We start from the raw sequence: 12,250 nt of genomic DNA, 5'->3' as shown, positions 1-12,250 counted from the left end.
CTCATTGCTCAAGAAGCAGCAGCAGTCCCTCTGGCCACCTACTGCAGGTTTAAGGAAGGGAGGAAGAATGCGCATGGAGGGGGCTGCTTCTCTCTTCCTTTTGCTGAAAGGTGAGAACTTGCACTTTTCCCCCCTGCAACGTTTCTCCCTTTCTCTTTAACTGGTGCTGCAAGAGCTCCCCCTCCTGTTTCAGATTTTGCATGTCAATTGAGAAAAAAAAACAACCCATAACAAAGCCCAACCACAAAAAAAAAGCACCTAACTATTCTACAACAGGAGAACACTCTTGCATTCAGCAGCCTCTTTCCAAAGAGCTGCCACATTTGGCATTAAGATGGAAATATCAGGTATAGCTGGCACACAATCCTTTCTGTGTTGTTCGCAGAAACAGTAAAATATTGCTCTCCAAGTATATACTCAGGACACAGCATTATAAGCATGAAAGGTCAATACTTCTGAAAAAACAGACACTGAAAATATTCTTTCTTTATCAATTGGTTGTCCACCATCAACTGCTTCTATGCCATAGCTCTTTATGATAAAATGTGCTTTTTCACAGCTAACAGTTTGCACTAGGAAACTATGAATGTTACATGAAGCTCTAGGTTTTTCTAGGCTATGATATTTTTTGAATTGAGATATTCATAAAAGGCTCAGAAGGGGTCTAGAATATTTGCAGTCAGGTTCTTTTGAGGAAGTAATAGATTGTGATGAATTAACTGAGGTGAATTCTTTGTCTACAATGGTGTTTTAGGGTGACAGATGCCTAGCGCTCTCATCGCTCTGAACCCTTTATCTTCAGGCCACACACCCTTGCCTATCGCACTCCACTCTACCCAAGCATTTGATCAGCAGATTCGTCTAAGCAAAACAGTTCTTGACAGATAGAAAAACAAAATTTTATTTTACAAAAAGTGAGGATGAGACCCTCCCACATAAGGACGGGGAGGACTTGTCATATTAAAGTCATCATTCAGCTGCATATACAACAGTTGGTTGTCTGTTACTTTTCATTCTGCTATTAAAGAACAGCAAGCTACTGAGTTGCCTGAATGAAAGTAATTCTAAACTTTTGCATTCACAGAGTTTCATTAACACAGGTCAAATAAAACAGACCATTTCTACTACTGTAGTCATAAGAAGACACGCTGGGTATCATACCTGGGGAGTGTCCATCACGAACTGATGGGCTGTATGTATGGTCGAGTCTTTGCTTCTCTCTGGCTTCTCTTCAGTCACTGTTGGTAGCTTTTCTTTTGTAGAGTCATTGACATCCTCTGAGTCAAAAGTCTGGATCTCTGGCTCCACTTCACCTGGTCCTACAATCACAAAACTAATTACTAACTTTGTGGGTCACACGTAATACAAGAACCAATACTATATCTTGACTCTTACAAAGTGTCTCACATGCTTTGTAGTGCAACCCAGACATTGTTTTTTTTACAGAAGTGCACAAATCTTAAGACTATCAGTTCTAGGAGTAGGATGAATACAAGACCTTGCAACTCACTGGAATAGATAACTATGCATTTCCATATGCAAACTGTTTTTTCTCTCTCATAACCTTCTTGCCAAATGAACAAAATATTGGCCAACATTAACATCTGAAAATTCCATTGGTGAAGTACATTTTTTGAGCTTCATAGCCTCTCTGACAGAGTGACAGGAGGTACAAAACAATTTGAGAACATTCAGAAAACCATCATTAGGAATGGACTAAAGATTTTCTTTTATTATTGTTTCTACTATATTACACTGTTTAACAACTCATTTTTTAAGAATTACTCTAAGAAAAAAACCCAACTATAACATTGTAGGAGTTGTTTCAAAGATCCTAGTTTTTCACAAGATACTGTTACAGAATCATGTGGAAAAACAAATAGACTGATTACATGCATGCCTGTACCATAAAGCTAATGAGTCTAGCAAGAGATTGAAGTGAAGAGATTAAAACTGAAGGGAGTGAGAGGCAAGAAGGTGAATTCAGGCTGGTAAAACTCATCTCCCCTTTCTAGACAGCTGTCGTGTTGCCTGGTGAGAAAACCATTCAAAATTCCAAGCTACGGTGTCATTTACTTAGATTCATCAAAATTAAATACTTCTGTTCCAACTAGCAAGAGATACTTATATCCAGCTTATTTATTTTGTTCGTGTGGGCTGTGTGGCTGACAAGTCAGACCTATGATCTTCTCGTCTACCAACTGTTTGCATCTGATAGCCATTTTCTGTTAGGCAGCTCAGTTTTGTTTTGTTTCATTCCCACTTAAGGAAGAAAGCAGTGAGACAGTGACACTTCAGAGCTACCTCACCGGATGTTGTTCAGACCAGCTCCTCAACTTCTTGGTGTTTTGTCAGAAGTTACACACACAAAAAGTTATGTAGTGCTGATACTGGTGACACTGGAATGCATTGTTACATGCCAATTAATTAAGTGAATTGGCATTGCGCCGAACAGCAGGACAGTGTTTGCTTTTTACTTCTTCAAAGAAGTGGATAAAGATTAGAGACCATTGACTTGAAAGAAAACAGCAAATCCCTCTGTCACCCAACCAATTTAGTAAAGGCTAATGCTGGTTACTAGGCAGGAGTAACAATACTGCTGCAGAAAAGTCAATTAAAAGCAGATGTTTTAGTCTTATAAAACATATACACATCCATTACATGCAAATATAAATACCCACATATACATTTAAAGATGCACATCAGCATACATTTATCATGTTTTTTAAGTTAATGTACCAGGAGTTTTAGTGGCAGTAGACTTCTTTTTTTCTGGCTTCAGCTCCTCTGTGTCTACTGCTCTGAGATCCTCATTGCTCTGCATTTCTGTTTCCATAGCTGCATCTTCAGAATCTCCCTCTTCCTTTTCTTCAAGAGGCATAATAGGTTTCTCTTGCTCCTTGCTAGCTACATCTGTATAAAGACAACAATACTTATTAAAGGGAAAGAGGAAGCAAAGGTAGTGAAGTTGTAAAAAAAGGTCACACTCTGAGGCCACTGCATGTCAGTTTTAGTGAACTTCAGAAGAGATCTGAGCTATTGTCTCATAACCTCAGTTTTATCTTTCACTGTGCCGTGCCATGTTGTGTCAGTGAACTATTGCCCTGAAAACCTGATGAATAAAATAGACTAGTTACTTTAATAGAAAGCAACTTATTTAATTAAATGTAGATTAGAGGATTATTTTTAAAGAGAGAGAAATTTGATACAGAATAAAGAACCTGTTGTGTTATCCTAAATGTTTTGCATGTGTGGTAGCAGTTTGGGCTTCAAAATAATTGAAGTAAGATTTGAAGAGAACAGATTTTAAATATGTTTATTAATCTAAAATCCATTTTTATGAGTCAATTTGGTGTTTTCAAAAGTGTTATCATTAGTTTGAACCTGATTGCCAAAAGAGTAGCATTTATTGTAGTGAAATGGTGCTACATCTTAAACCAAAGCAAGGATTGTTAAACGTAACTTTAAAAAACATACTGGGAGAAACTAGAGTAAATAGGAGCACTTCAGGATTTGATTCTGCAATGACAACTCTTTACACCCAGAAATACCATCGTACCATATGTCTGTGCATCATAGCTTTCAGAGCCTTGTTTAATATGTTCAAACGCATCAGCCTCTTCCGCATTTTGTTTAGGCTGAGTTGTATTCTGCTTTGCTTCACTGCTGGATTCTATGGTTCTCAGTCGCTTGTGGATATGTTCATTGTGATCTCCCATTGAGCGCTCATTGTCTGCCTGACCAGGTTTCCTCTTGAAACTCTGAAAAAGAACAAATTAACACCATGAACTTCAAGTCAGGTGCAACCAAACACTGATTAGAACAAAAGTTCTAACAAGGAGAAACTGCCTATTTGCTAGTTAATATTAAGACAGTCAAATAAAAAAATAAAAAAATTGAAAAGAAGAGATGAACCTGAGTATTTTTTCTGCTTTGCTTCTGAGAAGCCATACGGGCCATGCGCGTGGATTCATGGCCTTCGGATTGATTTGCACTTGAAGCTCCACTTCCGTATTCCTGAGAGACCAAAAAAATTGCAATAGTAACTGAAAAGGGATTTAGCAACTGTTGCAGACAAATTTGAGAAGTTAAACTGCAATGCTGTGCTACCTTCTATTGTGAATGACAAACGGCTCACAACTGTCAGTATTATTCTTGTGGAAAGCAGATGAGACAGATCTGCAGCTCAACGATTAGGCTAAACTCACCACCAGTTTTCACTACTATGAAAGTATGTATATGGTCTCCTATTTTTTCAGTGAATTTGTAACTGGTGTTCTAAAAATTGAATCTTAGACACAATTCTTAAAAACATGGCAGCTATTGCTTGATTGTAACTTGAAAACAGGTTAACAAGTTCAGCATTTTTAACTAGGACACTTCCATGTAATTTACCTCTTTAGACTGGTCTCTTTCGGAAGCTTCTCCAGCCAGCTCAACAGCACTGTCACTCTGCAGGTTTTCTTGCCCAGTCTGCCCTTGTGTTTCATGCTCCATTCTTTCCTCAGGCTCAGGGAGCTGTTCATCCATCTCTGAATTATCTTTACCCTCTTCTTCCTGAAAGAACATCAGTTTATTTTAATGTTCTAAAAACCACTGGGAAACAGAAGGCCAAGGAGGTAACCGGAATACAGATAACAGAAATACACCAGTTTAATAGTAAGCACATCTCTGTTATCTCAGTGAAGATTCTCACTAACATTACACCTACTCAATGTCAAATTTGTTTCAGAGCATCATAGAACACATCCATTTAAGACTTGTATAAGGTAATAAAAAAAAAAAAAAGCTTCTTTTATGTATTACTCTCTACCTGAGGTTGAAGGCCTTGGTCAGCAGCAGGGATTCCCTTATCTTCAGCAGATTCATTTTTTTCCTCATCAGGTGGTGGTGACTCTTCCTCCTCTTCTGCTGCTGCATCCTCAGTGTCCCCTGCATTTTCTTCTTGATCATCAGCATTTTTGTCCCCTTCATCTTCCTTCTCCTCTTTATCTTCAGAAATGCCTTCTTCAGCTGGTTCTGCATCTTGATCATCTCTTTCTGTCTCACCAGTATTCTCGTCATTCGGTTCTTCCATCTTCTCTGCCTCACTTAAATCAACAGGTTTCTCATCTACTTCAAAAGCATTCTCTTCTTCTGGATTAAAAAAATCAGAAAGGTATACAAAGCTTTCAGTGAAGTACAGAGACAGTAAATATTACAGATATTTGGAATAAAACTGCCCATGCTGTCAAAAAAATCTTAAAGAAAATACTGAGAATTCTATACATAGAATCTATGATTTTCTATAGCAGGTAATTTCTTTAAGTCACAACTGGTTTGTAACTAACAATACAGCAGGATGAATTCGTATTAACTTCCTTTAACCTAATATTCTTGAGGGTCAGTTGACTTTGAGTACAAATTCTTCTAAGTATCATAGAAAAAATTGAAACCACAAAAGCAACTGGACAATGAAATAAGGAGCTTCTAGCATAATTTAGGGTGTATCGCTTGGATAACATGAGAAAGCCTGCTCCACAGTGTGCATGAAAGGGAGATAAAGGAAAATGCTGTATTGTTGAGTTCTTATCCAGCCTGAATTTGGTATCTTGATACACAGAAATGAATTTGCAGCTTCTTGTTACACAGAATCCTACCACCATGTCTCTTCTTTCTATAGAGAAAAAGAGCTTATTACTGACTGTTCCTCCCTACTTCCATCTGGCTTTCATCTGGGAATCTGTAGAGAGATTTTCAGCTGTACCTTCATCCTCTTCCTCCTCATCACTCTTCTCATCATTCTCCAGGTTCAAATTATCAGGAAGGTCCAAAGGTTCAACTTCGGGCTGCTTTTCTTGCTGGCCATGATAAGGATCTACTTCATTCTCATCATACTCACACTGTCAGCAAAAGAATGGGGAGAAAAAAATAACAGATATGTAAAAAGTAGGAAGAAAGGCAAAGATGAGAAATAAGATACTATTGCATTCTCTAGGACACAGAAATACTGGATATGTATTACATTCTGATCAGTTAAAAATGACTTTCCAGTGGTACACATCCTCATGTATAAATAGCAGAAAAAGATTAATTTTGGCAAATGCATTTACATAAATTGTTACTTCTTCAAAACAGTGTGTTCAGAATCTGATTTTCCTAGCTGAAAGATTCTGAACAGAATCTGCACTCTTGCAGATGGTAAATGCACTCTTGCACACTGTGCAGAATCTTCAAGCATGCTGTATACAGATTTTGCGGATCAGTCCCACTGACTGAAGATGTTTCTGTTGCTAAACACAACAGAACAAGAACTTTTTAGCTTTATCCATCAAAACATCAATTCAGTGTAAAGCCTGTTTTGGCAGCCATTACAAGTTCAGGTTAGTGCCAACAAAAACTCTTTCTTGATCATGGATCAGAAAATATACATATAATATAATGGATACAGTATGGTTTACTTTTAGCTCTGAAATGAACTAACTTTCATCAGTGCACTTCACTATTGAAGAAAGAGCATTTCAAATTCTCAGAAACACATGATGTGAGCACCACAATATGGTTTAACAGCAAGATACTCTATGTAGTCCAAACCATTTTTACCTCATCAATTTGTTCATGGATTTTCTCTTCATTTCCACTGTCGTCTTCTTGTTGTTCTTTTTCCTCATCCTTAGGAGGCTGTTTTTTATTATCCTTGTTTCCTGTGCCCGAATTGTCATCTTTTGCAACGAGCTCTGAATCCTCCTATTAACCAACAAATTCAAAAGAAACTCAATTATGCTACCTGCTTCTCAGAGACTGAGTGACAAGACATGATCTCCTACAGAAAAAACAACATTAAATAACTTGTGATATCCTCAAATTATCCCTTTCCAAGACCAAGAGCTATGCAAAGGAGTTCACGGTCTAGGTCACATCAAGTTAACAGAGTTTAATTCCTTTGATATTCTTCTTCCCACCCCTGTTCTCTTTACCTCATCCATTCCTGGTCCAGTTTCTTCTGTTTTACTACTGGCATCTTCATCATCATCGTCATCTTCATCCCCCCAGAGCCTCTCATCCAGTTTATCATCAGCTTCAGCATTATCAAGATTTCCCATCTGCTTATCCAGCTCCTCCTCTTCATCTGAATTTTCATCATTTTCTGTGTACAGTTCAGAATGTATTTCAGTACAGAAGAGATAAAGCTAACTTTTTTGTTAAGTTCAGAAACAAACAAGCAAGAAGTCATACTTGCAGCTTAATTTCATCACCCTATGCAGTTAACTGAGAGGTGTGGAAGAAGACACACATGCACTAACACCCAGAAAAGCAGGGTCCTAATTATGTGGTTCAGTGTTCTCTTGGACACATGGACACACACAGCATTCTCTCCCTCAGACTAACAAGTACCAGGTGCAAAACTTGGATGATTTAAACTCTATTCCTTACACTCTCCCTCCTCCATTTTCAAAATGTTTTGGCATTACTGGGAAGGGAAAGGTCCATTCCACTTTATCTGTTTATTATCTTGGGAATTTCCCTTCTTGTGCAGATGAACTTATTCTTGGCACTTTGTCAGAGATTTGAAAGTAGATTAACACTATGGTAATTTGTAAACCATATTATTTTCAGATGTTCAAGCTGTTACCCTTTAAAGTGAAGAACTGCTACCTTTTGGCGAGTAGCAACTTGAATGAAGCTACCAAATGTTGCTATTTCTTCCATTTTAAAAAGGTAAAGTTAAATTCTTTTCATTGCTTATAAGTTAGCAATAGCTTCATTAATCATGTTTTGACGTTAACTACAGCCATATTCTCAAGTGTTCTGTTGATCTTCAACAGCTTCAGAAAGTCAGTAACTAATTTTAAAATGCGTCTATAGGTCAGCTCACAACAGGAAGAATCATCTCCCTTCATTCCAAAACCACCACAGTGACAGGAGACAGTATTTTCTTTGTACACTTCTTTGCGTTCATATTAATACTTCTTAGTATTAATATACAAATGGCACTACTCTGTTGTTAACACTAACTTTTCAGTATATGCTTCATTATATGAACATATCAACCATTACTGGACTGATCTATAATATTTCTTTTAAGTTTGCCATAGTGGAAGGACCAAACCTTTTTTCTCCTGTTCTCCATCATGCATTTTTCCTTCAAAGTCTTCTGACATTTCAATTGCATTGTCTTCTCCTTCAATGTCTGGTTTAGAATCTTGATCCTCTTTCTCCTTCTCTTCACCCTTTTGAAAACTGTCTTCTATCTGAATTATTGGTAAAGCCAAAAATTACAATGGATCTTGCCTATATATTAAAGCTTACTTAAAGTACCACAACAATATTTATAAGCTTATAGGCAAAGATAAAAGCCAACCTAAATAGGAGACTGAAGGCAACTTCATGTTTCTTTTACCTGAAACATCTACAGCATGGATTTCAAGGGTTCTTTTCAGTTTTAGTTGAATTAAACAAGAACAACCCCAAACACTTGCCTGATCTTCACTCTCTATTTTGTTGCTCACATCCTTCTTGCCTTCCCCATCTCCAATACCACCATCCTCATAATCATGAAACTGTGTTGCTCCCTCTCCAGCTTCATCTTCAAGTAATTCTTTTGGCAGACAAAACCCCTAAAAAGGCAAACAGAAACTCAAAACTGTCTGTAGTAGTAAGTACATCTTTCAGCTTAGTTTCTACTTAAGACTTTTGTATACATTAAATATATGCTTACCATAAATCCACTGTTACCTCTAATAACTTACCTTTTGGGCAAGCTCTGTAAAAATGCTCGTTAGAACAGAAAGCAATTTTCCAGTACTCCTGTGAGATGCCAGTGAAACAGTGAGGTAGAACAGGATAAGGTCTGAATACCTGCAGAGCATGGGCTTTAGACGCACCAGCAAATAGCAAAACTGGTTGAAGAACTGCAGGTAAAACCAAAGAACAGCTGTCAAATATGATTATGCACATACTGAGATGCACCTCAGAGAGGGTGATGATAGAGACTGAAAACAGATGCTCAAACCAGAAATATCAGTAGGCAAATTTAAATACAATTTCTAAAGTTTCCAGAGCTTTTTCTAGATTTTCACAAAAAACTAAAACTTTTCCTTCTTACTAAAGCAACACCTGGCTTTTGCACTACAGAAGAGTACCTATATTTGGCCATAATTTCTCACATGCTTCTAGTTCTAAGGTATTGCACAATAACAAGCAACGCACGTTTAACCACAAAAGTTCAGAATTCTAAGTCTTTTGAGACCCCTAAGCCAAAAACTCTTGAGAAGAACAATTTTACCTTATGTTTATTTGAAGTGTAATCTTCCCCATAAGATTTCAGGTTCTCCAGGAGTTCCGAAACTGCTAAAATTGCTTTCTGCACATGCAAAGAATCCAAATCAGCAGAAAGATCTTCATCCAAAAGCTTAGTTATATGTCCTGCTTTAATCAGGTCAAATGAGGTTGCATCCTCTTTGAAATACATAAAAAAATATGAGAATCAAGTCAGACATTCTAAAAATGTTATAGCAAGCAATCCAGAAATACCCATCCTATCTGTTTAAACACACAACTTCTGTTAAAATGGCAATCTCCTTGTGTATTGGTACCTCTGCTAGACACACAGCTTAAGGAATTTTTAGGTTTGCATAGTTTAAACTCTCCTCCTCCCCCTTAAGTAAATTAACAAACTTACCACTTTCCTCTAGAGATTTGTCTTCCTCTTTTCCATCTTCCTGTTTTCTCTCAACCAAACACTGGATGGCATACAGAACAACACGGATAACAGTTTCCACTTTTGCTGAGAAGTGCGCCACAAACTCTTCATCTGACTGTTGATTTCCTTCTGAACCACAACACAGGCAGTTTTACATAGAAAAACATTAAATTACAGGTTACTATGTTTCCCCTATGCAAGGAGCATGATAAACATTATACAATTTTTACCACATAGGTCTACTAAAATCTCCTTGCTAATCCTGATCGACAACTATGGTGTAAGATCTGTCATCAACAGTGACCAAAGGGGAAAAAAAACATTACTGCAGAACTTAAGTCTGGACTAAATTTTGCAAGTTCAGATTTCATCGAGTGTTTCTGGATATCCGAATGAACATGGAGCCATCTTCTGCAATAATTAACCTAATGAATTCTTATATCTTTATCTTTAAATTACAAAACGAACAGAGAATTGTCCTTACCACTGCAATTTGACATGGAATCAAGAAGCTGTGTTCTCCAGGCTATGAAGTCTGCAGACGTATTATTAACTTCTTCTTGTATATACTTCAGGCTCTTGATTAGGGCCATCTGATTTACAGCTTGCCTGCCTTCCCCATTTGGAAGAAATAGGGACTCTATGTCTTGTAACTGAGCTGAGACTTCCAGCAAACAACTCATAGCTGACGTGCAAACTTCAAAATCTCTCCTGCAACAAGAAATACCATAATACTGAAAGAAGAACGAACAGTGCAATTTAATCTTAAACCTTTTCTTGGGGCAGGGATGAGAGCAAGGCAGCTGATCTTCATCTTGAACTTTTAAATAATGTTTGACAACAAGCAGATGTGCCGCTTATACTCACACTGTTTGAGGCAGACAGAAAATGAGAAGCATATATACTATTATTGTTGTTATTATTAACTAGGCTACAAAGCTCTTTTAAAATAAAAATTTCTTCACTAAATTTACATATGAAATTCACCTCATTAACTAAGGACCTATGGGGATGAAATCCCAGGAGACCAAAGACAAACTAAGAAGCTAAGATAAACCACTTTTTTTCTGACTCGTCAGGGGCGTGGGAGAAGACACATACAATTTGTTTAAAAAGCCAGGCACTGCATTTTGCAAGAAAAATGAACACAAAGAAGCTTCAAGAGCACCTGAACACACTTTTCAAGATATGCATAGGCAAACATTTTCAAGATGACTTCACACATCTTACATAAACATACAACATACAGAGATTCAATTTTATGTACATGTAGAACTCACCAGGAATAAACCAAGGTCTCACATGACTGCTGTCTTATGTTGTCCACTTCTGCTTTCATTGCCTTCACATTTGCTAGCATCGCATTCAATTGTGTAGCTACCTGCAGCCATAACTGATCCTTATTTCGCATCCTGCATCCAGGAGGCAGTTGCTCAATTGTTATTGGAGTCAGGTATTTTAGCTCTGAGGGAATTAGGTCAGGTATTCCCGTAAAAACATTTCCCATTTCAGGTCCTGAACTCTGAAAAATGTTTGTTTTGACATCTGTCCTTTCATTGTCACTGCACTTTGTTAACTCTTCTTTTGGGCAGCATTGTATAAACCAAGACAGCTCCTCGAGAACCATCACACACTGCATGGAAAGTTGCTGCAGTTTGTCAGTCCAGCATTGAAGACTGTCTTGAGGAGGAAATGCTACATTATATTCTCTGTCAGCAGTCAACCTAGAATCTATCTCTTGTATACAACTCAGTAGGTTCCTGATTAAGAAGAAAGAAGGAAATGTTACAATCACCGAGTTTTACATTATACTCCCCTTTGAAAAGCTCAACCTTTAGACTAAGTTCATAAAAGCTCTAGATAATAGGAACTCAGTGGAAGTCAAACTTCTTCTGGAAAAAGTAAAATCAGAGTATTTAAAAAAAAAAGTTTTGCTTAATTACTGAATTTTTCTCTCCATTGCATATGTTTGAGTTGTCCTGAAAACAGGGCTTTGTGAGATTTCTCAGAATCTACACTGTGTTTTCAAACAATCCTTAAACTCCTGGCCTGATACTCAAATGTTATTAATTTTCCTCCATTATAAAAGCAAACTACATTCTCACACACCTTCATTCCCTGAAGTGCTGCGTAATAGTCAGCTCATAACAAATGATTAATATGATTTACAATGAAAGTCACAGCAATGCAGATAAGTGTCTTAGAAGTTTTACTACTCCTGCAACTGTAAAGTTGGGGGGTTGCGTTTTGAGCTTTTGTTTGGTTTGTTGGGGGGTTTTTTTGTTTGTTTTTCCAAGTTTCCTAGAGTTAACATAAATTTTGCGCCACTAATCTCCAGTCTAGATTTCCTTCTCTGTACAAAGGAAATACCTCCTGACCCAACTTCAAAAAGTTTTATGCATGACAACACTGATGGGCACAAATATGCAGAAGAACAGTGGAGTTTGCAGTGAAACTGACAAGTCAAGCAATGGAATGAAAAATCACATCACTGAGAAAGATTTCCTACACACTTTTGCTTTTATAGCTTTGACACAAGATCTAGTATCTCCCACCTTTCTAGAATTT

At 37.4% G+C, this 12,250-nt stretch overlaps 1 protein-coding gene across 2 annotated transcripts in view; it reads right to left on the bottom strand.

Moving 5' to 3' along the window:
- MDN1 (midasin AAA ATPase 1) overlaps positions 1-12,250 on the bottom strand; it is a 106,829-nt gene that overhangs the window by 8,932 nt on the left and 85,647 nt on the right. Inside the window, exons 79-94 of one of the 2 annotated variants that reach the window (XM_052781511.1) lie at positions 10,963-11,442; positions 10,167-10,393; positions 9,662-9,811; positions 9,266-9,438; positions 8,730-8,891; positions 8,456-8,597; positions 8,090-8,227; positions 6,957-7,126; positions 6,583-6,726; positions 5,747-5,882; positions 4,814-5,136; positions 4,396-4,557; positions 3,916-4,017; positions 3,560-3,761; positions 2,740-2,913; positions 1,162-1,319 (exon numbers count right to left, since the gene is read on the bottom strand). In XM_052781511.1, coding sequence (XP_052637471.1) covers positions 1,162-1,319; positions 2,740-2,913; positions 3,560-3,761; positions 3,916-4,017; positions 4,396-4,557; positions 4,814-5,136; positions 5,747-5,882; positions 6,583-6,726; positions 6,957-7,126; positions 8,090-8,227; positions 8,456-8,597; positions 8,730-8,891; positions 9,266-9,438; positions 9,662-9,811; positions 10,167-10,393; positions 10,963-11,442 — 3,043 coding nt within the window. The remainder of the gene's footprint in view (positions 1-1,161; positions 1,320-2,739; positions 2,914-3,559; positions 3,762-3,915; positions 4,018-4,395; positions 4,558-4,813; positions 5,137-5,746; positions 5,883-6,582; positions 6,727-6,956; positions 7,127-8,089; positions 8,228-8,455; positions 8,598-8,729; positions 8,892-9,265; positions 9,439-9,661; positions 9,812-10,166; positions 10,394-10,962; positions 11,443-12,250) is intronic. The other variant, XM_052781512.1, reaches the window with a different exon arrangement.

Source organism: Harpia harpyja, chromosome 3, assembly GCF_026419915.1.
Source record: "Harpia harpyja isolate bHarHar1 chromosome 3, bHarHar1 primary haplotype, whole genome shotgun sequence".
Classification (NCBI taxonomy): Eukaryota; Metazoa; Chordata; class Aves; order Accipitriformes; family Accipitridae; genus Harpia; species Harpia harpyja.
The sequence above is the reverse complement of the archived record's forward strand: the minus strand, read 5'-3'. Positions and strand labels throughout refer to the sequence as shown.